At 51.4% G+C, this 27589-nt stretch overlaps 1 protein-coding gene across 1 annotated transcript in view; it reads left to right on the top strand.

Annotated features, from left to right (window-relative positions):
• LOC144719064 (uncharacterized) overlaps positions 1–27589 on the top strand; it is a 67131-nt gene that overhangs the window by 7112 nt on the left and 32430 nt on the right. The window contains exon 2 of the mRNA XM_078594830.1: positions 22317–22404. Within this exon, the coding sequence (XP_078450956.1) occupies positions 22339–22404 (66 nt within the window). The 5' untranslated portion in view covers positions 22317–22338. The remainder of the gene's footprint in view (positions 1–22316; positions 22405–27589) is intronic.

Below are 27589 nucleotides of genomic sequence, written 5' to 3'. Positions count from 1 at the left end.
CGAGTGATGATGTGGATGATGAGCTCAGCAGTGGATAGACTCTGGCGCGTGATGATGTGGATGGTGAGCTCAGCAGTGGATAGACTCTGGCGCGTGATGATGTGATGGTGAGCTCAGCAGTGGATAGACTCTGGCGAGTGATGATGTGGATGGTGAGCTCAGCAGTGGATAGACTCTGGCACATGATGATGTGGATGGTGAGCTCAGCAGTGGATAGACTCTGGCGCGTGATGATGTGATGGTGAGCTCAGCAGTGGATAGACTCTGGCACATGATGATGTGGATGGTGAGCTCAGCAGTGGATAGACTCTGGCGTGTGATGATGTGGATGGTGAGCTCAGCAGTGGATAGACTCTGGCGCGTGATGATGTGGATGGTGAGCTCAGCAGTGGATAGACTCTGGCGCGTGATGATGTGATGGTGAGCTCAGCAGTGGATAGACTCTGGCGAGTGATGATGTGGATGGTGAGCTCAGCAGTGGATAGACTCTGGCGCGTGATGATGTGGATGGTGAGCTCAGCAGTGGATAGACTCTGGCGAGTGATGATGTGGATGGTGAGCTCAGCAGTGGATAGACTCTGGCGCGTGATGATGTGATGGTGAGCTCAGCAGTGGATAGACTCTGGCACGTGATGATGTGGATGGTGAGCTCAGCAGTGGATAGACTCTGGCGCGTGATGATGTGGATGAGGAGCTCAGCAGTGGATAGACTCTGGCGCGTGATGATGTGATGGTGAGCTCAGCAGTGGATAGACTCTGGCGCGTGATGATGTGGATGTTGAGCTCAGCAGTGGATAGACTCTGGCACGTGATGATGTGGATGGTGAGCTCAGCAGTGGATAGACTCTGGCGCGTGATGATGTGATGGTGAGCTCAGCAGTGGATAGACTCTGGCGCGTGATGATGTGGATGTTGAGCTCAGCAGTGGATAGACTCTGGCACGTGATGATGTGGATGGTGAGCTCAGCAGTGGATAGACTCTGGCGCGTGATGATGTGATGGTGAGCTCAGCAGTGGATAGACTCTGGCGAGTGATGATGTGGATGATGAGCTCAGCAGTGGATAGACTCTGGCACGTGATGGTGTGGATGGTGAGCTCAGCAGTGGATAGACTCTGGCGCGTGATGATGTGGATGATGAGCTCAGCAGTGGATAGACCCTCGCGTGATGATGTGGATGATGAGCTCAGCAGTGTAAAGGTTCTCCGTGTGGCATGGCTGAGAGGTCACCCCACGCTGCGTCTATCACTCACTGCAGTCTGCATGCGGACGCTGTGCTGCAGGGAATGTGAGGAAGTCGAACTTCTCTCGCACCATACGTAGCCCCCCCCCCTTCCCTTCCCCCACCCACCGCGCCAATCGGAAGTTCTTCCAGTCAGATTGCCACGGCAGAACTGTTTCCAAGTGTTCATTTTATTATGTTTTATTTTTATTATTTTATTACTTCCCTTCTACGTGACTTTACCGAAAGAACCAAGAAGATGAATCCCTGCAGTCACGAAAGCTTTAAATCGAAATTTACATAATATTTTATTATGTTTTATTTTCATTATTTTATTATTTCCCTTCTACGTGACTTTACCGAAAGAACCAAGAAGATGAATCCCTGCTGCAGTCACGAAAGCTTTAAATCGAAATGTTTCCAAGTGGCGACGCAAGTACTCGTCACCCGTCTCAAATGCGAGAGTCGGCGTCACGGCCTTCCCTTGCCCCGGCGCACCGAACGTCGGGTCTTCCTCGTAACCGACCGTAGCGTCCCCCACATACTCCGTCCGGACCGCGCTGTCAGGATGACCTCCGTCACTGTGGCCGTGAACGCGGCGGCCGAGCTTACTTATGTCCGAGCCCGTTAGATGAGTGTCCTAAGTACTATTCTTAGGTTTTTTCGGTAAAGTCACGTAGGTAAAACATTAAAATTAATAAAAGTAAAATAAAAAAAGAAAACGGAGGCTTGTGTTGCCTCCGAAACGCCGTGATTTTTTATTTGTTTATTTTTTTATTTTATTTTACTTTTATTAATTTTAATGTTTCACCTACGTGACTTTACCGAAAAAACCTAAGAATATGAATCCTTGCAGTCACGAAAGCTTCAAATCTAGAATGAAGTCCTAAGTACTGTTTTTTTATCGCTTGTCCTGTTTGCGCTCAGCTCTGGTGCGGGTTTCCTGTGTAATGGGTTCCGGAGACACTTGTAGAGGAAACTTCTTTATTACAATACAACAGCACTCCAACAGTCCTGATACTCTGTTACAGCCTAGGTACACAGCCTAGATACACGGCCTAGATACACGGCCTAGGTACACGGCCTAGGTACACGGCCTAGGTACACGGCCTAGGTACACGGCCTAGGTACACGGCCTAGGTACACGGCCTAGGTACACGGCCTAGATACACGGCCTAGCGACACGGCCTAGGTACACGGCCTAGGTACACGGCCTAGATACACGGCCTAGATACACGGCCTAGCGACACGGCCTAGGTACACGGCCTAGCGACGCGGCCTAGGTACGCGGCCTAGGTACGCGGCCTAGGTACGCGGCCTAGGTACGCGGCCTAGGCACGCGGCCTAGGCACGCGGCCTAGGCACGCGGCCTAGGCACGCGGCCTAGGCACGCGGCCTAGGCACGCGGCCTAGGCACGCGGCCTAGGCACGCGGCCTAGGCACGCGGCCTAGGCACGCGGCCTAGGCACGCGGCCTAGCGACGCGGCCTAGGTACGCGGCCTAGCGACGCGGCCTAGGTACGCGGCCTAGCGACGCGGCCTAGGTACGCGGCCTAGGTACGCAGCCTAGGTACGCAGACTAGCGACGCAGCCTAGCGACGCAGCCTAGGTACGCAGCCTAGGTACGCAGCCTAGGTACGCAGCCTAGGTACGCAGCCTAGGTACGCAGCCTAGGTACGCAGCCTAGCGACGCAGCCTAGGTACGCAGCCAAGGTACGCAGCCTAGGTACGCAGCCTAGGTACGCAGCCTAGGTACGCAGCCTAGATACGCAGCCTAGGTACACAGCCTAGGTACACAGCCTAGGTACACAGCCTAGGTACACAGCCTAGGTACACAGCCTAGGTACACAGCCTAGGTACACAGCCTAGCGACACAGCCTAGGTACACAGCCTAGGTACACAGCCTAGATACACAGCCTAGATACACAGCCTAGGTACACAGCCTAGGTACACAGCCTAGGTACACAGCCTAGGTACACAGCCTAGGTACACAGCCTAGATACACAGCCTAGCGACACAGCCTAGGTACACAGCCTAGGTACACAGCCTAGGTACACAGCCTAGCGACACAGCCTAGGTACACAGCCTAGGTACACAGCCTAGGTACACAGCCTAGGAACACAGCATAGGTACACAGCCTAGGTACACAGCCTAGATACACAGCCTAGGTACACAGCCTAGGAACACAGCCTAGGTACACAGCCTAGGTACACAGCCTAGGTACACAGCCTAGGTACACAGCCTAGGTACACAGCCTAGGTACACAGCCTAGCGACACAGCCTAGGTACACAGCCTAGGTACACAGCCTAGGTACACAGCCTAGGTACACAGCCTAGGAACACAGCATAGGTACACAGCCTAGGTACACAGCCTAGGTACACAGCCTAGGTACACAGCCTAGGTACACAGCCTAGGTACACAGCCTAGCGACACAGCCTAGATAGACAGCCTAGGTACACAGCCTAGGTACACAGCCTAGCGACACAGCCTAGGTACACAGCCTAGGTACACAGCCTAGATACACAGCCTAGGTACACAGCCTAGATACACAGCCTAGGTACACAGCCTAGGTACACAGCCTAGATACACAGCCTAGATACACAGCCTAGCGACACAGCCTAGGTACACAGCCTAGATACACAGCCTAGGTACACAGCCTAGATACACAGCCTAGGTACACAGCCTAGGTACACAGCCTAGATACACAGCCTAGCGACACAGCCTAGGTACACAGCCTAGATACACAGCCTAGGTACACAGCCTAGGTACACAGCCTAGGTACACAGCCTAGGTACACAGCCTAGGTACACAGCCTAGCGACACAGCCTAGGTACACAGCCTAGCGACACAGCCTAGGTACACAGCCTAGGTACACAGCCTAGGTACACAGCCTAGCGACACAGCCTAGCGACACAGCCTAGGTACACAGCCTAGCGACACAGCCTAGGTACACAGCCTAGGTACACAGCCTAGGTACACAGCCTAGATACACAGCCTAGATACACAGCCTAGCGACACAGCCTAGGTACACAGCCTAGGTACACAGCCTAGGTACACAGCCTAGGTACACAGCCTAGGTACACAGCCTAGGTACACAGCCTAGGTACACAGCCTAGGTACACAGCCTAGCGACGCGGCCTAGATACGCGGCCTAGGTACGCGGCCTAGGTACGCGGCCTAGGTACGCGGCCTAGGTACGCGGCCTAGGTACGCGGCCTAGGTACGCGGCCTAGGTACGCGGCCTAGGTACACGGCCTAGGTACACGGCCTAGGTACACGGCCTAGGTACACGGCCTAGATACACGGCCTAGCGACACGGCCTAGGTACACGGCCTAGGTACACGGCCTAGATACACGGCCTAGATACACGGCCTAGCGACACGGCCTAGGTACACGGCCTAGCGACGCGGCCTAGGCACGCGGCCTAGGCACGCGGCCTAGGCACGCGGCCTAGGCACGCGGCCTAGGCACGCGGCCTAGGCACGCGGCCTAGGCACGCGGCCTAGGCACGCGGCCTAGGCACGCGGCCTAGCGACGCGGCCTAGGTACGCGGCCTAGCGACGCAGCCTAGGTACGCAGCCTAGGTACGCAGCCTAGGTACGCAGACTAGCGACGCAGCCTAGCGACGCAGCCTAGGTACGCAGCCTAGGTACGCAGCCTAGGTACGCAGCCTAGGTACGCAGCCTAGGTACGCAGCCTAGGTACGCAGCCTAGGTACGCAGCCTAGCGACGCAGCCTAGGTACGCAGCCAAGGTACGCAGCCTAGGTACGCAGCCTAGGTACGCAGCCTAGGTACACAGCCTAGATACACAGCCTAGGTACACAGCCTAGGTACACAGCCTAGGTACACAGCCTAGGTACACAGCCTAGGTACACAGCCTAGGTACACAGCCTAGCGACACAGCCTAGGTACACAGCCTAGGTACACAGCCTAGATACACAGCCTAGATACACAGCCTAGGTACACAGCCTAGGTACACAGCCTAGGTACACAGCCTAGGTACACAGCCTAGGTACACAGCCTAGATACACAGCCTAGCGACACAGCCTAGGTACACAGCCTAGGTACACAGCCTAGGTACACAGCCTAGCGACACAGCCTAGGTACACAGCCTAGGTACACAGCCTAGGTACACAGCCTAGGAACACAGCATAGGTACACAGCCTAGGTACACAGCCTAGATACACAGCCTAGGTACACAGCCTAGGAACACAGCCTAGGTACACAGCCTAGGTACACAGCCTAGGTACACAGCCTAGGTACACAGCCTAGGTACACAGCCTAGGTACACAGCCTAGCGACACAGCCTAGGTACACAGCCTAGGTACACAGCCTAGGTACACAGCCTAGGTACACAGCATAGGTACACAGCCTAGGTACACAGCCTAGGTACACAGCCTAGGTACACAGCCTAGGTACACAGCCTAGCGACACAGCCTAGATAGACAGCCTAGGTACACAGCCTAGGTACACAGCCTAGCGACACAGCCTAGGTACACAGCCTAGGTACACAGCCTAGATACACAGCCTAGGTACACAGCCTAGATACACAGCCTAGGTACACAGCCTAGGTACACAGCCTAGATACACAGCCTAGATACACAGCCTAGCGACACAGCCTAGGTACACAGCCTAGATACACAGCCTAGGTACACAGCCTAGATACACAGCCTAGGTACACAGCCTAGGTACACAGCCTAGATACACAGCCTAGCGACACAGCCTAGGTACACAGCCTAGCGACACAGCCTAGGTACACAGCCTAGGTACACAGCCTAGGTACACAGCCTAGGTACACAGCCTAGCGACACAGCCTAGGTACACAGCCTAGGTACACAGCCTAGGTACACAGCCTAGATACACAGCCTAGGTACACAGCCTAGGTACACAGCCTAGGTACACAGCCTAGGTACACAGCCTAGCGACACAGCCTAGGTACACAGCCTAGGTACACAGCCTAGGTACACAGCCTAGGTACACAGCCTAGGTACACAGCCTAGGTACACAGCCTAGGTACACAGCCTAGGTACACAGCCTAGATACACAGCCTAGGTACACAGCCTAGGTACACAGCCTAGGTACACAGCCTAGGTACACAGCCTAGGTACACAGCCTAGCGACACAGCCTAGGTACACAGCCTAGCGACACAGCCTAGGTACACAGCCTAGGTACACAGCCTAGGTACACAGCCTAGGTACACAGCCTAGGTACACAGCCTAGGTACACAGCCTAGGTACACAGCCTAGGTACACAGCCTAGGTACACAGCCTAGGTACACAGCCTAGCGACACAGCCTAGGTACACAGCCTAGGTACACAGCCTAGGTACACAGCCTAGGTACACAGCCTAGGTACACAGCCTAGGTACACAGCCTAGGTACACAGCCTAGGTACACAGCCTAGCGACGCAGCCTAGGTACGCAGCCTAGGTACGCAGCCTAGGTACGCAGCCTAGGTACGCAGCCTAGGTGCGCAGCCTAGGTGCGCAGCCTAGGTGCGCAGCCTAGGTACGCAGCCTAGGTACGCAGCCTAGGTACGCAGCCTAGGTACGCAGCCTAGGTACGCAGCCTAGATACACAGCCTAGGTACACAGCCTAGGCACACAGCCTAGGTACACAGCCTAGGTGCACAGCCTAGATGCACAGCCTAGGTGCACAGCCTAGGTACACAGCCTAGGTACACAGCCTAGATACACAGCCTAGATACACAGCCTAGGTACACTACTGTGGCTACGCTCTGGGGTTCCTTCCGGCTACAATTACCCTAGGGGAGGCTACCTGACCCGATCCTAAGTACTGTTTATTTATTGCTTGTCCTGTTTGTGGTCAGCTCTGGTGCGGGTTTCCTCTATATAATCTGTTGTTTTTGCTCTTGTTATGTTGCTTGTTCCCACCCTGCGTTGTCCAGTAAGTGCTGCTACTACCAGCGGCCTTTCACTGTGGCCCATGAGTCTCCGTGTAACTCTACGGATCTATTTAACTCCATGTATCTCGATGAAAATCTACGGATCTCTATGTAACTCCGCGCGTCTCTGTGGAACTCTTATGTAGCTATGAACTCACATACTCGTTGGTTCTGTCGGTAAAGTCACGTAGGTAGAAAAAGAAAACAAAACAAAAAACGATTTTTTCTTTTGTGGTTTTATTCTTCTGCTTGTGTCACGTTACCAAAAGAACCAAAGAGTTTGGATTCCTGCAGTCACGAAAGCTTCAAACCAAGCGATGTGCTACTCGATGCAACTCGATGGCTGCATGCAACTCTACGGATCGCTACGTAACTCTGTGCAACTGCAACGGTCGTGGGCTGCGGTCGTCATTGTAACAGAGCCACTTATCGCAATGGGGCCTTGCTAGCTGAGTCTATGGATCTATATGTAACTCTGAGTCTTTAGGTCACTCTATGAGTCTGTATGTAACTCTATGAGTCTGTATGTAACTCTATGGCTCTGTATGTAACTCTATGAGTCTGTATGTAACTCTATGAGTCTGTATGTAACTCTATGAGTCTGTATGTAGCTCTATGAGTCTGTATGTAGCTCTATGGCTCTGTATGTAACTCTATGAGTCTGTATGTAGCTCTATGAGTCTGTATGTAGCTCTATGGCTCTGTATGTAACTCTATGAGTCTGTATGTAACTCTATGAGTCTGTATGTAGCTCTATGAGTCTGTATGTAACTCTATGGCTCTGTATGTAACTCTATGAGTCTGTATGTAGCTCTATGAGTCTGTATGTAGCTCTATGGCTCTGTATGTAACTCTATGAGTCTGTATGTAACTCTATGAGTCTGTATGTAGCTCTATGAGTCTGTATGTAGCTCTATGGCTCTGTATGTAGCTCTATGGCTCTGTATGTAACTCTATGAGTCTGTATGTAGCTCTATGAGTCTGTATGTAGCTCTATGAGTCTGTATGTAACTCTATGAGTCTGTATGTAACTCTATGGCTCTGTATGTAACTCTATGAGTCTGTATGTAGCTCTATGAGTCTGTATGTAGCTCTATGAGTCTGTATGTAGCTCTATGGCTCTGTATGTAACTCTATGAGTCTGTATGTAGCTCTATGAGTCTGTATGTAACTCTATGAGTCTGTATGTAGCTCTATGGCTCTGTATGTAACTCTATGAGTCTGTATGTAGCTCTATGAGTCTGTATTTAACTCTATGAGTCTGTATGTAGCTCTATGGCTCTGTATGTAACTCTATGAGTCTGTATGTAGCTCTATGAGTCTGTATGTAGCTCTATGAGTCTGTATGTAGCTCTATGAGTCTGTATGTAGCTCTATGAGTCTGTATGTAACTCTATGAGTCTGTATGTAACTCTATGAGTCTTTATGCAGATCTATGGCTCTGTATGTAACTCTATGAGTCTTTATGCAGCTCTATGAGTCTGTATGTAGCTCTATGAGTCTTTATGTAACTCTATGAGTCTGTATGTAGCTCTATGAGTCTGTATGTAACTCTATGAGTCTTTATGCAGCTCTATGGCTCTGTATGTAACTCTATGAGTCTGTATGTAGCTCTATGAGTCTGTATGTAGCTCTATGGCTCTGTATGTAACTCTATGAGTCTGTATGTAGCTCTATGAGTCTGTATGTAGCTCTATGAGTCTGTATGTAGCTCTATGAGTCTGTATGTAACTCTATGAGTCTGTATGTAACTCTATGAGTCTGTATGTAGCTCTATGGCTCTGTATGTAACTCTATGGCTCTGTATGTAACCCTATGAGTCTGTATGTAACTCTATGAGTCTGTATGTAACTCTATGAGTCTGTATGTAACTCTATGAGTCTGTATGTAGCTCTATGGCTCTGTATGTAACTCTATGGCTCTGTATGTAGCTCTATGAGTCTGTATGTAACTCTATGAGTCTGTATGTAACTCTATGAGTCTGTATGTAGCTCTATGGCTCTGTATGTAACTCTATGGCTCTGTATGTAGCTCTATGAGTCTGTATGTAACTCTATGAGTCTGTATGTAACTCTATGGCTCTGTATGTAACTCTATGAGTCTGTATGTAACTCTATGAGTCTGTATGTAACTCTATGGCTCTGTATGTAACTCTATGAGTCTGTATGTAGCTCTATGAGTCTGTATGTAACTCTATGAGTCTGTATGTAACCCTATGAGTCTGTATGTAACTCTATGAGTCTGTATGTAACTCTATGAGTCTGTATGTAGCTCTATGAGTCTGTATGTAGCTCTATGGCTCTGTATGTAACTCTATGAGTCTGTATGTAACTCTATGGCTCTGTATGTAACTCTATGAGTCTGTATGTAACCCTATGAGTCTGTATGTAACCCTATGAGTCTGTATGTAACTCTATGGCTCTGTATGTAACTCTATGAGTCTGTATGTAGCTCTATGAGTGTGTATGTAGCTCTATGAGTCTGTATGTAACTCTATGAGTCTGTATGTAACCCTATGGCTCTGTATGTAACTCTATGAGTCTGTATGTAACTCTATGAGTCTGTATGTAACTCTATGAGTCTGTATGTAACTCTATGAGTCTGTATGTAACCCTATGAGTCTGTATGTAACCCTATGAGTCTGTATGTAACTCTATGAGTCTGTATGTAACCCTATGGCTCTGTATGTAGCTCTATGGCTCTGTATGTAACTCTATGAGTCTGTATGTAACTCTATGAGTCTGTATGTAACTCTATGAGTCTGTATGTAACTCTATGAGTCTGTATGTAACTCTATGAGTCTGTATGTAACTCTATGAGTCTGTATGTAACTCTATGAGTCTGTATGTAACTCTATGAGTCTGTATGTAGCTCTATGAGTCTGTATGTAGCTCTATGGCTCTGTATGTAGCTCTATGGCTCTGTATGTAACTCTATGAGTCTGTATGTAGCTCTATGAGTCTGTATGTAGCTCTATGGCTCTGTATGTAGCTCTATGAGTCTGTATGTAACTCTATGAGTCTGTATGTAACCCTATGGCTCTGTATGTAACTCTATGAGTCTGTATGTAACTCTATGAGTCTGTATGTAACTCTATGAGTCTGTATGTAACTCTATGAGTTTGTATGTAGCTCTATGGCTCTGTATGTAGCTCTATGGCTCTGTATGTAACCCTATGGCTCTGTATGTAGCTCTATGGCTCTGTATGTAACTCTATGAGTCTGTATGTAACTCTATGAGTCTGTATGTAACTCTATGAGTCTGTATGTAACTCTATGAGTCTGTATGTAGCTCTATGAGTCTGTATGTAGCTCTATGGCTCTGTATGTTAGGACCCGCTGAGCTGCGTGGCTCAATGTGGCCTTGCCAGCTGAAATAACAAGCCCGAGTCTGAGCCTCTCCCTGCTCAGGCGAGCAGCACTCACCTCCACTGTCAGCCCTGAGCCACAGCAGTGGAAATTCCACATTACCATGACGGGTCCCGGTCTCCTCCACACACTTTTATATAACATACATATATATATATAAATAACCAGCCAACCGTGAGATCTGCTGGCTCGATGAACAAAGCGCGTAACGCGAATCAAATTCAAACGTCACACATTTTTAGCGCGACGGTCTAAAAACCGGGGTCGCGTGATGCCGCGTGACAGAGAGAGAGGCAGAGGTGTGGACTCGAGTCATGTGACTTGGACTCGAGTCAGACTCGAGTCATGAATTTGATGACTTGCGACTCGACTTGGACTTGCATAACAATGACTTTGTCCCACCTATGAGATGTGGACTCGAGTCATGTGACTTGGACTCGAGTCAGACTCGAGTCATGAATTTGATGACTTGCGACTCGACTTGGACTTGCATAACAATGACTTTGTCCCACCTATGAGATGTGGACTCGAGTCATGTGACTTGGACTCGAGTCAGACTCGAGTCATGAATTTGATGACTTGCGACTCGACTTGGACTTGCATAACAATGACTTTGTCCCACCTATGAGATGTGGACTCGAGTCATGTGACTTGGACTCGAGTCAGACTCGAGTCATGAATTTGATGACTTGCGACTCGACTTGGACTTGCATAACAATGACTTTGTCCCACCTATGAGATGTGGACTCGAGTCATGTGACTTGGACTCGAGTCAGACTCGAGTCATGAATTTGATGACTTGCGACTCGACTTGGACTTGCATAACAATGACTTTGTCCCACCTATGAGGTGTGGACTCGAGTCATGTGACTTGGACTCGAGTCAGACTCGAGTCATGAATTTGATGACTTGCGACTCGACTTGGACTTGCATAACAATGACTTTGTCCCACCTCTGGAAAGAGGCCCCCCCCCCCAACCCCCTTCTTCCGATGGGCGACGTCAGCTTCGGTGTCAGCGCTTTCCGTCGCTGGCCGCGTCCCAGGCAAAATAAATGTTGCGCTCGGGAAGAAAGGGGGCCCGCGGGGACCGAGAGCCGCGAATGTAATTACCCCGGGAGTTTCGTTCTTCCCTCGGCCTGGCCCCGTCGCGTCCCGCATGCGACGTCTCTCTCGCCGCTGAGGGCCTCCGCGGACAAGCTCCCTCGCTTGCCGCGTGCTGATACAGCCCCGTCCCCACGCCCGGAGCCATGGGGGACTTGAAACGAGCGCTGTTCATTTTGGGGGCGCATGGGGGAGGGGGGCATCAAAGGGAGATGCCGAGAGGGAGAAGGGGGGGGGCGGGGGTGGGGGGGCTGGCTCCCCGTGACAGTCGCTTTGCCTCGAGGGGCTGTCGCTCGCTCGCTCAGATGCTCGCCCGCTCGTCGCTCACTTAACCGCTCACTCACTCGCTAGGTCATCGCTCACTTAACCGCTCACTCACTCGCTAGGTCGTCGCTCACTTAACCGTTCACTCGCTCACTCATCATTCACTTAACCGCTCACTCACTCGCTAGGTCATCGCTCATTTAACCGTTCACTCGCTCACTCATCATTCACTTAATCGCTCTCTCGCTCACTCATCATTCACTTAATCGCTCTCCTCGCTCGCTCGTCGCTCACTTAACCGCTCACTCACTGGCTCATCATTCACTTAACTGCTCACTCGCTCACTCGCTAGGTCGTCGCTCACTTAACCGCTCACTCACTGGCTCATCATTCACTTAACTGCTCACTCGCTCACTCGCTCGCTCGTCGCTCACTTAACCGCTCACTCGCTCACTCATCATTCACTTAATCGCTCTCTCGCTCGCTCGTCGCTCACTTAACCGCTCACTCACTGGCTCATCATTCACTTAACTGCTCACTCGCTCACTCGCTAGGTCGTCGCTCACTTAACCGCTCACTCACTGGCTCATCATTCACTTAACTGCTCACTCGCTCACTCGCTCGCTCGTCGCTCACTTAACCGCTCACTCGCTCACTCATCATTCACTTAATCGCTCTCTCGCTCGCTCGTCGCTCACTTAACCGCTCACTCACTGGCTCATCATTCACTTAACTGCTCACTCGCTCACTCGCTAGGTCGTCGCTCACTTAACCGCTCACTCACTGGCTCATCATTCACTTAACTGCTCACTCGCTCACTCGCTCGCTCGTCGCTCACTTAACCGTTCACTCGCTCACTCATCATTCACTTAACCGCTCACCTCGCTCACTCGCTCACTCATCATTCACTTAATCGCTCTCTCGCTCGCTCGTCGCTCACTTAACCGTTCACTCGCTCACTCATCATTCACTTAACCGCTCACTCGCTAGGTCGTGGCTCACTTAACCGTTCACTCGCCCGCTCATCATTCACTTAACCGTTCACTCGCCCGCTCATCATTCACTTAACCGCTCACTCGCTCGCTCATCATTCACTTAACCGCTCACTCGCTCGCTCATCGTTCACTTAACCTCTCACTCATTCGCGCGCTCGTCAATTACGTAACCACTCACTCGCTCATTATTCACCTAATCGTTCACTCAGCCGCTCGCTCACCCACATAATCAATTCCTCGTTCACTCACTCGCTCATTCACTCAAACGCTCACCTATTTGCTTCTTTGCTTTCCCGCCCATGCAACCACGCACTCAACCACTCATTTTCGTGCGCGTTCGTTCACTCACTCGCTCACTTACTCAACCGCTCACTTAACGGCTGACTCACTTCCTCAATCACTCACCCGACTGCGCACTTTCTCGCTTTCAGTCTCACGCGTCCGCTCGCTCATTGGCTGGCTCGCTGTTTCGATCGCTCGCTCGCTCGCTCGCTCGCTCGCTCCGTCTCAGAGCAATTCAATCAGTGACTGACGCGCACAATTTTACTCACTCGGTCAGTTATCCACCCACCCATCCAAGAACTCGGCCATCCACTCAGACGCGGGGATAGAAGCCGCATTTATGTGGCCGTGCGTCAATAGGAAGCTAGACAGAGGCTGTGATTGGAGAGAGAAGAGGATGCAGCGATGGGAGAAAGCAGCAAGGGTAGAAGAAACAAGCGGGGATGGGAACAAGAGAGGCGGTAATGGCAGAGAGAGTTGGTGATATGCGATGGGAGAGAGAGGTGGAGATGGTGGGGAGAGGCGGGTGATGGGAGAGAAGCGGTGATGGGGCGAAGGCGGTGATGGGAGTGGGAGTGATGGGAGAGGGAGTGATGGGAGAGGGAGTGATGGGGGGGAGGTGGTGATGGGGGGGAGGGGGTGATGGGGGAGTGATGGGGGAGAAGCGGTGATGGGAGAGAGGCGGTGATGGGGGGGAGGGGGTGATGGGGGGGAGGGGGTGATGGGGGGAGAGGCGGTGATGGGGGGGAGGGGGTGATGGGGGGAGAGGCGGTGATGGGAGAGAGGCGGTGATGGGGGGAGGGGGTGATGAGGGGGAGGGGGTGATGGGGGGGAGGGGGTGATGGGGGAGAGGTGGTGATGGGGGTGTGGCGGTGATGGGAGAGAGGCGGTGATGGGGGGGAGGGGTGATGGGGGAGGGGGGTGATGGGGGGGAGGGGGTGATGGGAGAGAGGCGGTGATGGGAGAGAGGGGTAATGGGGGGGATGGGGTGATGGGAGGGAGGTGGTGATGGGGGAGTGGCGGTGATGGGGGGGTGGGGGTGATGGGGGGGAGGTGGTGATGGGGGGGAGGTGGTGATGGGGGGGAGGCGGTGATGGGGGGGAGGGGGTGATGGGGGGAAAGGCGGTGATGGGAGAGAGGCGGTGATGAGGGGAGGGGGTGATGAGGGGGAGGGGGTGATGGGGGGGAGGGGGTGATGGGGGAGAGGTGGTGATGGGGGTGTGGCGGTGATGGGAGAGAGGCGGTGATGGGGGGGAGGGGGTGATGGGGGAGGGGGTGATGGGGGGGAGGGGGTGATGGGAGAGAGGCGGTGATGGGAGAGAGGGTGTAATGGGGGGGAGGGGGTGATGGGAGGGAGGTGGTGATGGGGGAGTGGCGGTGATGGGGGGGTGGGGGTGATGGGGGGGAGGTGGTGATGGGGGGGAGGTGGTGATGGGGGGGAGGCGGTGATGGGGGGGAGGGGGTGATGGGGGGGAGGCGGTGATGGGGGTAGGGGGTGATGGGGGGGGAGGGGGGTGATGGGGGGAGGGGGTGATGGGGGGGAGGGGGTGATGGGGGGGAGGGGGTGATGGGGGGGAGGGGGTGATAGGAGAGAGGCGGTGATGGGGGGGAGGCGGGTGATGGGGGGGAGGGGGTGATGGCGGGGAGGGGGTGATGGGGGGGGGAGGGGGTGATTGGGGGGAGGCGGTGATGGGGGGGAGGGGTGAATGGAAGGAGGGGGTGATGGGAGGGAGGGGATGATGGGAGGGAGGGGGTGATGGGGGGAGGGGGTGATGGGAGGGGGTGATGGGAGGGAGGGGGTGATGGGGGGGAGGGGGTGATGGGGGGGAGGCGGTGATGGGGGGGGAGGGGGTGATGGGGGGGAGGCGGTGATGGGGGGAGAGCGTGATGGGGGGGAGGGGGTGATGGGAGGGGGTGATGGGGGGGAGGGGGTGATGGGGGGGAGGGGGTGATGGGAGGGGGTGATGGGGGGGAGGGGGTGATGGGGGGGAGGGGGTGATGGGGGGGAGGGGGTGATGGGGGGGAGGGGGTGATGGGGGGGAGGGGGTGATGGGGGGGAGGGGGTGATGGGGGGGGAGGGGGTGATGGGGGGGAGGCGGTGATGGGGGGAGAGCGTGATGGGGGGGAGGGGGTGATGGGAGGGGGTGATGGGAGGGAGGGGGTGATGGGGGTGAGGGGGTGATGGGGGGGAGGCGGTGATGGGGGGAGAGCGTGATGGGGGGGAGGGGGTGATGGAGGGGGTGATGGGGGGGAGAGCGTGATGGGGGGGAGGGGGTGATGGGAGGGGGTGATGGGGGGGAGGGGGTGATGGGGGGAGGGGTGATGGGGGGGAGGGGTGATGGGGGGAGGGGGTGATGGGGGGGAGGGGGTGATGGGGGGGAGGCGGTGATGGGGGGAGAGCGTGATGGGGGGGAGGGGGGTGATGGGAGGGGGTGATGGGAGGGAGGGGGTGATGGGGGTGAGGGGGTGATGGGGGGAGGCGGTGATGGGGGGAGAGCGTGATGGGGGGGAGGGGGTGATGGGAGGGGGTGATGGGGGGGAGGGGGTGATGGAGGAGGGGTGATGGGGGGGAGGCGGAGTGATGGGGGGAGATTACCGCAAGTGCCCTGCTGAGTCTGCGTGGCTACTGAGTGAACGCGATAACACATTTATTAATTCTTCTCTAAAAGTTCTGAAACTCTTTGTGGCATTTGCGCCGTTTGGCTCAGCCTCGTCCGGCCCAAGTGGTGCCGTGGTCGGGGCGCTCCACCCGCGATCGCAAGGTCATTGGCGTTTAACTCCCGGTCAGGGTGTCCATCCTGACCTCATCCCTCGGGGGGGGTGGATCGCATTCCTGCTACTTGGTGTGACATCACCTGTGACTGTTTAGTGGGTACAGTGGCGGCCCCTGTCATAGGAACGTGGTATTGCCACTGCCCAACCCGGGGGCTTTTTACCAACTCGTTTTTGGAGACACGGACCCAGCACTGCTGAGAACCTGGGTTCGAATCCCAGGCTCCCACCCATCCGCGATGTTAACAACTCGCTCACTCGCTCAGATGCTCATCCAGTGAGCACAAATCCAACGAGGTAAGAGCTCATCGCAATAACAAGCTGCCCAATCAATCCCGGCTGTTAAATGAGCCTCGTTGGGATTTAACCGTACAAAGAGATGCGTGCCTTAGGCACCCGTTCAACAATTACCCTCGTACGTAGCGCAATGTATCTATATACGTGTATCTATAAATCTTATAAAAATGTTTATTTTGTAAATATTTCATTGCCAAAGTCACCCAAAATTGCTAAGAATTGTCAACCTTTTACCCGTGACTGCACACCACGGAAAGGGGAGCAGAGTCAAGGATGTGATGCATGGGGGAAATTGAGTGAACGAGGAAATGGGAATAGAAAAGAGAAAGAATGGGGAATCGGGGGAAATGGGAGGCAAAGGGATGGAGAAATGTGAGCAGAGACTCCGGAGAGATGAGGATCGGGAGGAAGAGGCTCCTATCAGGGCGTCCACGCTGCTGCTGCTGCTGCTGCAGCTGCTGCTGCTGCTGCTGCTACTGCTGCTGCTGCTACTGCTGCTGCTACTGCTGCTACTGCTGCTGCTACTGCTGCAGCTGCTACTGCTGCTGCTGCTACTGCTGCTGCTGCTACTGCTGCTGCTACTGCTGCTGCTGCTGCTACTGCTGCTGCTGCTACTGCTGCTACTGCTGCTCCTACTGCTGCAGCTGCTACTGCTGCTGCTGCTGCTACTGCTGCTGCTGCTACTGCTGCTGCTACTGCTGCTGCTGCTGCTACTGCTGCTGCTACTACTGCTGCTGCTACTGCTGCTGCTGCTACTGCTGCTGCTGCTACTGCAGCTGCTGCTGCTGCTACTGCTGCTACTGCTGCTGCTACTACTGCAGCTGCTGCTGCTGCTACTGCTGCTGCTGCTACTGCTGCTGCTACTGCTGCTGCTGCTACTGCTGCTGCTACTGCTGCTGCTGCTACTGCTGCTGCTACTGCTGCTACTGCTGCTACTGCAGCTGCTGCTGCTGCTACTGCTGCTGCTACTGCTGCTGCTGCTACTGCTGCTGCTACTGCTGCTGCTACTGCTGCTGCTGCTACTGCAGCTGCTACTGCTGCTGCTGCTACTGCTGCTGCTACTGCTGCTGCTGCTACTGCTGCTGCTACTGCTGCTACTGCTGCTACTGCAGCTGCTGCTGCTGCTACTGCTGCTGCTACTGCTGCTGCTGCTACTGCTGCTGCTACTGCTGCTGCTACTGCTGCTGCTACTGCTGCTGCTACTGCAGCTGCTGCTGCTGCACAGAGTCTGTTTTCTGAGTGGGCGGCGACAGGGAGAGGGGCGGGGTGCAGAGTGGGCGTAGCCACACACAGAAGTCACGTGATTTACAGGAAGCTTTGGCTTGATTTAGTTACCGTACATGCATTTAGAGTATTTGGCTGCAATACATTTCCACGTGATTAGCCACTTAATTGAGCTGTCATTTGTGGCCAGGTCGCTTCTGAACAAGTAAACCCGTAAAAACAAAGTTTTTCACCATAAATCCTTTATATGCGTGGCGGCTAGAGTCCTCTCGTCCTCTGGCTTGAGATGGCTGCCACCTATGGGTCAGATGATTGTCTGCCACCATTAAGCAATTGGTAATTAAATATTTAATTTGTTTTCCCTAAACAGTGTAAAATTTTGGAATATTTTTTTCACGAAAATTAATTGTCACACACAACGAGTCTGTGTGGAAAATGTCAGCTCGATTGGATCACGGGAAGTGGGTTAAAAAACGACCGAAAGATTTGCACGGTCGTAAGCAAGCAAGCAAGCACGCAAGCAAGCAAGCGAACTTAATATAAAGGATTTAAAAAGAGCTATGTAGCCCAGTGGGCCTTACCTGGTAACATAGAAGAAATGTGATAATTGGTTTTTTACCCTTCTATCTGGCAACAAAACTGACACCTTTTTTTTACAAGGAGTCATGTTTGTATAGACCACAATACCTGCAGTCATAATGCAAAAAAAACACAACTCTGATAATGTATGCACTGTCCTTGAAGTTGATTGGTCCACACCCGAGACAGCTTTCCTTGGAGCCTAGTCTCACATGGTGTTGGACCAGATGACGCCAAAAGGCGCACAGCTCAAAGACAACGCACCATCAGAGTATCAGAGCTCGGGGTAAGCATTTACACCATTGGAACCTCATTTGCCAGTAAAAATATGATAATTGTTTTTTTACCCTTCTATCTGGCAACAAAACTGACACCTTTTTTACAAGGAGTCATGTTTGCATAAACCACAATACCTGCGGTCATAATGCAAACAAAAAACACACAACTCTGATAATGTATGCACTGTCCTTGAAGTTGGTCCACACCCGAGACAGCTTTCCTTCGAGCCTAGGCGAAAGCGTGAGGAGTGACTCTCACAGTTGAGTTCTGGGTTAGACCACAGAGGAGTGATGATCTGGGCCGCGGTTGTGTTGCCGAGACCCTCCACCGCCTGACGCGGTATACGAGCGTTATTTAATGACGCACAAATTACTGCTGTTTAGAGCTCGACTTGGCGATTCTCGCGACCAAAATGTAGCGATTAACCCACACCTCAATCGCGCATCGTAAGGTAGGCTATAAAACTACAAACTAAACTTTTGTTTTATTTTACCAGGTAAGGCCCACTCAGCTACGTAGCTCTTCGTCAGAAGGGACCTAGACACAAATGATAGCCCCACGAAGTGGCTCATCGTGGGGAAATGTATCGCAACCAAATACTCTAAATTCACGTCGATGATGATTCTACACATGGAGGGAAAACCCGGAGGACCTGGAGAAAAAATCCACGCGACCACAGGGAAAGAGAGAGACCTGCAAACTTCAAATGCACAACAGGGGTCGGGAGCGAACCCACGGCCTTGTGGTACACCAGGCTAGGTAGTTAACATCTCGCCACGCGAAAGTCAACGTGCAAGGTGTCTGATGGATAGACACACACGGACGGACAGACGGACCGACGTATATCTATTTCACAGGCATAGCACGAAGCATCGTGGTTCAGCCTCCCCGATTAAAAGGGGGCACTGTTTTCAAAGTGAGACTTGGGGGAGGAGGTGGGGGATGGGGGCCGGGCGGGGGGGGGCAAACAAACACATGGGCTAGGCACAGCCACCAAACGCTGTACAGAGCCCCCCATTGTTCGAGTGTAATACATTTGCCTTTGATCTTAATTCAGAAAATGGAGCAGTCGTGGAAGGAGGGCGTGCGGGTGGGCGGCTCTCCGGCACGGGGCGGAGGCGGCGAGGGTTGATGGATCAGCGCCGCGAATGGTTGCGCAACTCCCTTAACGCCTATCCCCCCGTTCCGATGACGCACGCGTACGCCATCAGTTGTTCGTCTCTTTCCGATGCCGTTCGGGATGACGTGTGTGTGTGCGGAGCCGGAAGAAGGAAAAAAACTAAAATAGAATAACTTCGATAATTGCATTTTTTAAATCCTTTATATTAAGTTCACTTGCTTGCTTGCTTGCGCGCTTACGACCGGGCAAATCTTTCGGTCGTTTTTAACCCACTTCCCGTGATCCAATCGAGCTGACATTTTGCACACAGACTCGTTGTGCGTGACAATTTATTTTCGTGAAAAAAATTCCTAAATTTTCCACTTTTTAGGGAAAACTATTTTTCATATTTAATTTAAAATACCAATGTGATAAAAATCAAACTCTTACTCAAGAAAAACAGAAATGAATAATAAAATAAAACCGATGCCACGCATATAAAGGATTTATAGTGAAAAACATTGTTTTTACGGGTTAATTTTTTACCCTTTTATCTGGCAACAAAACTGACACCTTTTTTTACGAGGAGTCATGTTTGCATAGACCACAATACCTGCAGCCGTAATGCAAACAAAAAACATAACAGTGCATACATTATCAGAGTTATGTTTTTTGTTTGCATTACGACTGCAGGTATTGCGGTCTATGCAAACATGACTCCTCGTAAAAAAAGGTGTCAGTTTTGTTGCCAGATAAAAGGGTAAAAAAACCAATTATCATATTTTTTTACTGGCAAATGAGGTACCAATGGTAGGATAACTTCATCGCTACCGAGGCTCCCACAGGGCCACGCGGGGGTTGGGGGGGGGCGGCAGCTGACGTAGAGTGTGGTTCGTGCCGCTGCCGAGGTTCTCTGCGGCGGCGAGTACAGTTGTCTTTAAAAGCAACGCCGTCACGACGCCTCTCGAAATCAAATTAACGCCAAATCGCTCGCGCGCTCCCAGATTCAGCGGTGCGAACGGGACCCCCCCCCCACCACCCACCCACCCACCCTGCAACTTGCAGTCGTCTGGGAATAATGGAAAAGGGTTCCATTCCGCCAGAAGAATAATTAGAATAAGAAGGCGGTCACAGCAAAGAGCGCGGACTGACATCACCCCTGTCGCTTTTCTATGATGGGATAGAGTGTTGCCCCCTCGCACGCAAGCGTGGGTTTTCTGCGGGTGCTCCCACACGTATAAGCACTCGTTAATTGGATGTAAACATATTCACATCGACATACATGGACACGTGCAGAGGACTGTTCACCGCCTCGCTGCTGCCTCGTAGCTTTGTGTGGTTCCCGAAGGATTGTGGAGATGCAGTTTGCATGAACAACGCTGTAGAGAACTCAACGGAGTTAGACCCTCGGAGGAGTCTGACCACAGATATTTCACATCCATCCGGGGGGTCAATCTGCAGCGCTAATGGGACCCTAATCGGTGTAAACGTAACGGTAAATATCAATAATTGAGTGTCTCTGTCTGTCTGTGCTTGTATCTCTCTCTGTCTGTCTGTCTGTGCGGCTCTTAACTCCCTTTGCTTCGCTCTCTCTATCTGTGCCTCTGTCTGTGTGTGCCTCTGTCTGTGTGTGACTCTGTCTGTGTGTGTGTCTCTGTGTGTGCCTCTGTCTGTGTGTGACTCTGTCTGTGTGTGACTCTGTCTGTGTGTGTGCCTCTGTCTGTGTGTGCCTCTGTCTGTGTGTGCCTCTGTCTGTGTGTGACTCTGTCTGTGTGTGTGCCTCTGTCTGTGTGTGTGCCTCTGTCTGTGTGTGCCTCTGTCTGTGTGTGCCTTTGTCTGTGTGTGACTCTGTCTGTGTGTGTGCCTCTGTCTGTGTGTGCCTCTGTCTGTGTGTGCCTCTGTCTGTGTGTGACTCTGTCTGTGTGTGTGTCTCCGTGTGTGACTCTGTCTGTGTGTGCCTCTGTCTGTGTGTGCCTCTGTCTGTGTGTGCCTCTGTTTGTGTGTGCCTCTGTCTGTGTGTGACTCTGTCTGTGTGTGTGCCTCTGTCTGTGTGTGCCTCTGTTTGTGTGTGCCTCTGTCTGTGTGTGCCTCTGTCTGTGTGTGTGCCTCTGTCTGTGTGTGCCTCTGTCTGTGTGTGCCTTTGTCTGTGTGTGACTCTGTCTGTGTGTGTGCCTCTGTCTGTGTGTGCCTCTGTCTGTGTGTGACTCTGTCTGTGTGTGTGTGTGTCTCTGTGTGTGACTCTGTCTGTGTGTGACTCTGTCTGTGTGTGTGCCTCTGTCTGTGTGTGCCTCTGTTTGTGTGTGCCTCTGTCTGTGTGTGCCTCTGTCTGTGTGTGTGTCTCTGTGTGTGCCTCTGTCTGTGTGTGTGTGTCTCTGTGTGTGCCTCTGTCTGTGTGTGTGCCTCTGTCTGTGTGTGCCTCTGTCTGTGTGTGACTCTGTCTGTGTGTGTGTGTGTCTCTGTGTGTGACTCTGTCTGTGTGTGACTCTGTCTGTGTGTGCCTCTGTCTGTGTGTGCCTCTGTCTGTGTGTGCCTCTGTCTGTGTGTGCCTCTGTCTGTGTGTGCCTCTGTCTGTGTGTGCCTCTGTCTGTGTGTGTGTCTCTGTGTGTGCCTCTGTCTGTGTGTGCCTTTGTCTGTGTGTGACTCTGTCTGTGTGTGTGTGTCTCTCTGTGTGTGCCTCTGTCTGTGTGTGGCTCTGTCTGTGTGTGTGTCTCTGTGTGTGCCTCTGTCTGTGTGTGTGTCTCTGTGTGTGCCTCTGTCTGTGTGTGTGCCTCTGTCTGTGTGTCTCTGTCTGTGTGTGTGTCTCTGTGTGTGCCTCTGTCTGTGTGTGCCTCTGTCTGTGTGTGCCTCTGTCTGTGTGTGCCTCTGTCTGTGTGTGACTCTGTCTGTGTGTGTGTGTGTGTCTCTCTGTGCGTGTCTGTTTCCCTCCCAGGCTTCTACAGCACCCGAACATCATGCAGTGTTTGGGACAGTGCACGGAGTCCTCGCCGTACTTGCTGGTCATGGAGCTCTGCTCGCTGGTGAGACAACACACGCACAACAAAGACAAAGATCCCCCCGTGTAGCCTTCACAGACTGTTGGGGCAAGTGCTGTTAGCGAGCACCAATGAAAAGCCGGCAGGGCACAGGAGCGGGTGGGTGGCCAGCACCACGCCCGGCCGCCTTTGTCTCCGCAGTGACGATGTTTACTACACACCGCACCAAGGTACTCATTAGGGGCCGAGTCGACCTAGGGGAGGCCCAGGACCGGTTCAGATAATCGTCACCGGTGTTGGCCGTGAGCGGGAATCGAACCCGGGTTGCTGGGTTCGTAGCGCAGCGCGCTAACCGCTGCGCCACCGCTCCCCAGACAAGACACGCACACACAGACGTGCACACGTGCACACATGCACACATGCACACGCATGCGAACCCGTGCACGTGCGTTTTGTATGCACTGTCTAGTACTGTGAGAGTCTCTTTACATTTCTGAGTGCATTTTGCACAACTCCTTGTGGAGCGTATGCAGTAGCCACGTTTTTGGGGATACTTTCAAAATATACTTGTGGGTGGAGCTACTTCCGAGACTTTTTCGGTGCATTGTGTGAATTTGTTAGTGGGAGTGGCTACCCCCAGTTTTTTGGGTACACTGTGTGAATGTGCAAGTGGGAGTGGCTGTCCCCAGGTTTTTGGGTACACTGTGTGAATGTGCACATGGGAGTGACGACTACCCCCAGGTGTTTGGGGTACACTGTGTGAACGTGCACGTGGAAGTAGCCACTACCCCCAGGTTTTTGGGGTACAGTGTGTGAATGTGTGCATGGGAGTGACCACTACCCCCAGGTGTTTGGGGTACACTGTGTGAATGTGTGCATGGGAGTGACCACTACCCCCAGGTTTTTGGGGTACAGTGTGTGAATGTGTGCATGAGAGTGACCACTACCCCCAGGTGTTTGGGGTACACTGTGTGAATGTGCACGTGGAAGTGACCACTACCCCCAGGTTTTTGGGGTACACTGTGTGAACGTGCGTGTTGCAGTGACCACCACCCCCAGGTTTTTTGGGTACACTGTGTGAGCGTGCCATCGGGCTATGAATGGTGTGGCCAAACCCTCACTGGACATCTGTTGCACCATGGGGCTTCTCTAACCTTGTTACTGACATCGTTTAGCTCCAGAGTTACAAATACCTGTCCTCAAATCTCTCATAGTGGCCATGTGTGGGCAGTGAGTTCGTGGCTGTGCGTGTGTGTCTGTTTATGTATGTGGGGGGTGGTAGTGTAGTGGTTGGTGTCCCGCGCTATGAACCGAGTTCGATTCCCGCTCACGGCCAACATCAGTGACGATTATTTGAACCAGTCCTGGGCCTCCCCTTGGTCGACTCAGCCTCAAATGAGTACCTGGTGCGGTTTATGTGGAAAAAAAAAAACATCAGCACTGGGGAGACAAAGGCGGCCGGGCGTGGTGTTGGCCACCCACTCCCTCGTGTGCCGTGCCGGCCTTCGTAGGTGCTCGCTAACAGCACGTGCCCCAAAAACGTTTTAAGGCTGTACAGGGAGTCTTTGTTTTATTTTTGTCTATGTTTGTGCGCGTACAATATATGCGTGCGCGTGTGTAAGTATGCGTGTCTATGTTAGTGTGTGTGTGTGTGTCTTTGTTTGTGTGCATATGCATGCCTATGTTTGTGTGCATATGCATGCCTATGTTTGTGTGTATGTAGGCGACTGTGTGTGTATGCATGGTGGGTCTCTACGTGTCCGCGCGTATATAGCGTGTCTATGTTTGTGTGTGTGTATGGATTTACTGCTATCGTCAGACGCACACACGCACGCACCCACACACGTTGCTGATCCACGACCCCCGGGGAGGGCAGCCCCACCTCCATGTAGGGATGGTGTGGCCGGACCAGGGACGGACCCTCAAGCGTCGAGCCGAGTACACACAACGGCGTGTGTACGTTTGTGTGGCTGTGTGCGCGTGTGTACGTTTCTGTGCGCGTGTGTACGTATCCTGTGTGTCTGTGTATGGCGTCAAAGTGCACGTGGCCTGGCACAGGTGCCGTGGTGACGTCATCGCCACTTAGTGGCGAATGGCGATTGTTGTTGTTGTGTGAGTATCTCTGTGCGCGTGTATGAGTATCTGTGTGTGTGTGTATCTGTGTGTGTATGAGTATCTGTGTGTGTATGAGTATCTGTGTGTGTGTGTGTATCTGTGTGTGTATGAGTATCTGTGTGTGTGTGTATCTGTGTGTGTGTGAGTATCTGTGTGTGTGTGAGTATCTGTGTGTGTGTGTATCTGTGTGTGTATGAGTATCTGTGTGTGTGTATGAGTATCTGTGTGTGTGTATGAGTATCTGTGTGTGTGTGTGTATCTGTGTGTGTGTGAGTATCTGTGTGTGTGTGAGTATCTGTGTGTGTATGAGTATCTGTGTGTGTGTATGAGTATCTGTGTGTGTATGAGTATCTGTGTGTGTGTGTATCTGTGTGTGTGTGAGTATCTGTGTGTGTGTATGAGTATCTGTGTGTGTGTGTATGAGTATCTGTGTGTGTGTGTATGAGTATCTGTGTGTGTGTGAGTATCTGTGTGTGTGTGTGTGTATCTGTGTGTGTATGAGTATCTGTGTGTGTGTGTATGAGTATCTGTGTGTGTATGAGTATCTGTGTGTGTGTGTATCTGTGTGTGTATGAGTATCTGTGTGTGTGTGTATGAGTATCTGTGTGTGTGTGTATGAGTATCTGTGTGTGTGTGTATGAGTATCTGTGTGTGTGTATGAGTATCTGTGTGTGTGTGTGTATGAGTATCTGTGTGTGTGTGTATGAGTATCTGTGTGTGTATGAGTATCTGTGTGTGTGTGTATGAGTATCTGTGTGTGTGTGTGTATGAGTATCTGTGTGTGTGTGTATGAGTATCTGTGTGTGTGTATGAGTATCTGTGTGTGTGTGTATGAGTATCTGTGTGTGTGTGTATGAGTATCTGTGTGTGTGTGTATGAGTATCTGTGTGTGTGTATGAGTATCTGTGTGTGTGTGTATGAGTATCTGTGTGTGTGTATGAGTATCTGTGTGTGTGTATGAGTATCTGTGTGTGTGTGTATGAGTATCTGTGTGTGTGTGTATGAGTATCTGTGTGTGTGTATGAGTATCTGTGTGTGTGTATGAGTATCTGTGTGTATGAGTATCTGTGTGTGTGTATGAGTATCTGTGTGTGTGTGTATGAGTATCTGTGTGTGTGTGTGTATGAGTATCTGTGTGTGTGTATGAGTATCTGTGTGTGTGTATGAGTATCTGTGTCTGTGTGTATGAGTATCTGTGTGTGTGTGTGTATGAGTATCTGTGTGTGTGTATGAGTATCTGTGTGTGTGTGTATGAGTATCTATGTCTGTGTGTATGAGTATCTGTGTGTGTATGAGTATCTGTGTGTGTATGAGTATCTGTGTGTGTGTGTATGAGTATCTGTGTGTATGTATGAGTATATGTGTGTGTGTGTACGAGTATCTGTGTGTGTGTGTATGAGTATCTGTGTGTGTGTGTGTATGAGTATCTATGTGTGTGTATGAGTATCTGTGTGTGTGTGTATGAGTATCTGTATGTGTGTATGAGTATCTGTGTGTGTGTATGAGTATCTGTGTGTGTATGAGTATCTGTGTGTGTGTGTGTATGAGTATCTGTGTGTGTGTGTGTATGAGTATCTGTGTGTGTGTATGAGTATCTGTGTGTGTGTATGAGTATCTGTGTGTGTGTATGAGTATCTGTGTGTGTGTGTGTGTATGAGTATCTGGGTGTGTGTGTATGAGTATCTGTGTGTGTGTGTGTATGAGTATCTGTGTGTGTGTATGAGTATCTGTGTGTGTGTATGAGTATCTGTGTGTGTGTGTGTATGAGTATCTGTGTGTGTGTATGAGTATCTGTGTGTGTGTGTGTATCTGTGTGTGTGTGTATGAGTATCTGTGTGTGTGTGTATGAGTATCTGTGTGTGTGTGTGTGTATGAGTATCTGTGTGTGTGTATGAGTATCTGTGTGTGTATGAGTATCTGTGTGTGTGTATGAGTATCTGTGTGTGTGTATGAGTATCTGTGTGTGTGTATGAGTATCTGTGTGTGTGTATGAGTATCTGTGTGTGTGTATGAGTATCTGTGTGTGTGTATGAGTATCTGTGTGTGTGTGTGTATGAGTATCTGTGTGTGTGTGTGTATGAGTATCTGTGTGTGTGTATGAGTATCTGTGTGTGTGTGTGTATGAGTATCTGTGTGTGTGTGTATGAGTATCTGTGTGTGTGTGTGTATGAGTATCTGTGTGTGTATGAGTATCTGTGTGTGTGTGTAGGAGTGTCTGTGTGTGTGTATGAGTATCTGTGTGTGTGTGTGTATGAGTATCTGTGTGTGTGTATGAGTATCTGTGTGTGTGTGTGTATGAGTATCTGTGTGTGTGTGTATGAGTATCTGTGTGTGTGTGTATGAGTATCTGTGTGTGTATGAGTATCTGTGTGTGTGTGTATGAGTATCTGTGTGTGTGTGTATGAGTATCTGTGTGTGTGTGTATGAGTATCTGTGTGTGTATGAGTATCTGTGTGTGTGTGTATGAGTATCTGTGTGTGTGTGTATGAGTATCTGTGTGTGTGTGTGTATGAGTATCTGTGTGTGTATGAGTATCTGTGTGTGTGTGTATGAGTATCTGTGTGTGTGTATGAGTATCTGTGTGTGTGTGTGTATGAGTATCTGTGTGTGTGTGTATGAGTATCTGTGTGTGTGTGTAGGAGTGTCTGTGTGTGTGTATGAGTATCTGTGTGTGTGTGTGTATGAGTATCTGTGTGTGTGTGTGTATGAGTATCTGTGTGTGTGTGTATGAGTATCTGTGTGTGTGTGTGTGTATGAGTATCTGTGTGTGTGTGTATGAGTATCTGTGTGTGTGTATGAGTATCTGTGTGTGTGTGTGTGTATGAGTATCTGTGTGTGTGTATGAGTATCTGTGTGTGTGTGTGTGTATGAGTATCTGTGTGTGTGTATGAGTATCTGTGTGTGTATGAGTATCTGTATGTGTGTATGAGTATCTGTGTGTGTATGAGTATCTGTGTGTGTGTATGAGTATCTGTGTGTGTGTGTATGAGTATCTGTGTGTGTGTATGAGTATCTGTGTGTGTGTATGAGTATCTGTGTGTGTGTATGAGTATCTGTGTGTGTATGAGTATCTGTGTGTGTATGAGTATCTGTGTGTGTGTGTATGAGTATCTGT

This window comes from Lampetra planeri, chromosome 5, assembly GCF_965212315.1.
Source record: "Lampetra planeri chromosome 5, kcLamPlan1.2.h2, whole genome shotgun sequence".
Lineage (NCBI taxonomy): Eukaryota > Metazoa > Chordata > Hyperoartia > Petromyzontiformes > Petromyzontidae > Lampetra > Lampetra planeri.
Note: the sequence above shows the minus strand (reverse complement) of the source record. Positions and strands in the feature narration are given on the sequence as shown.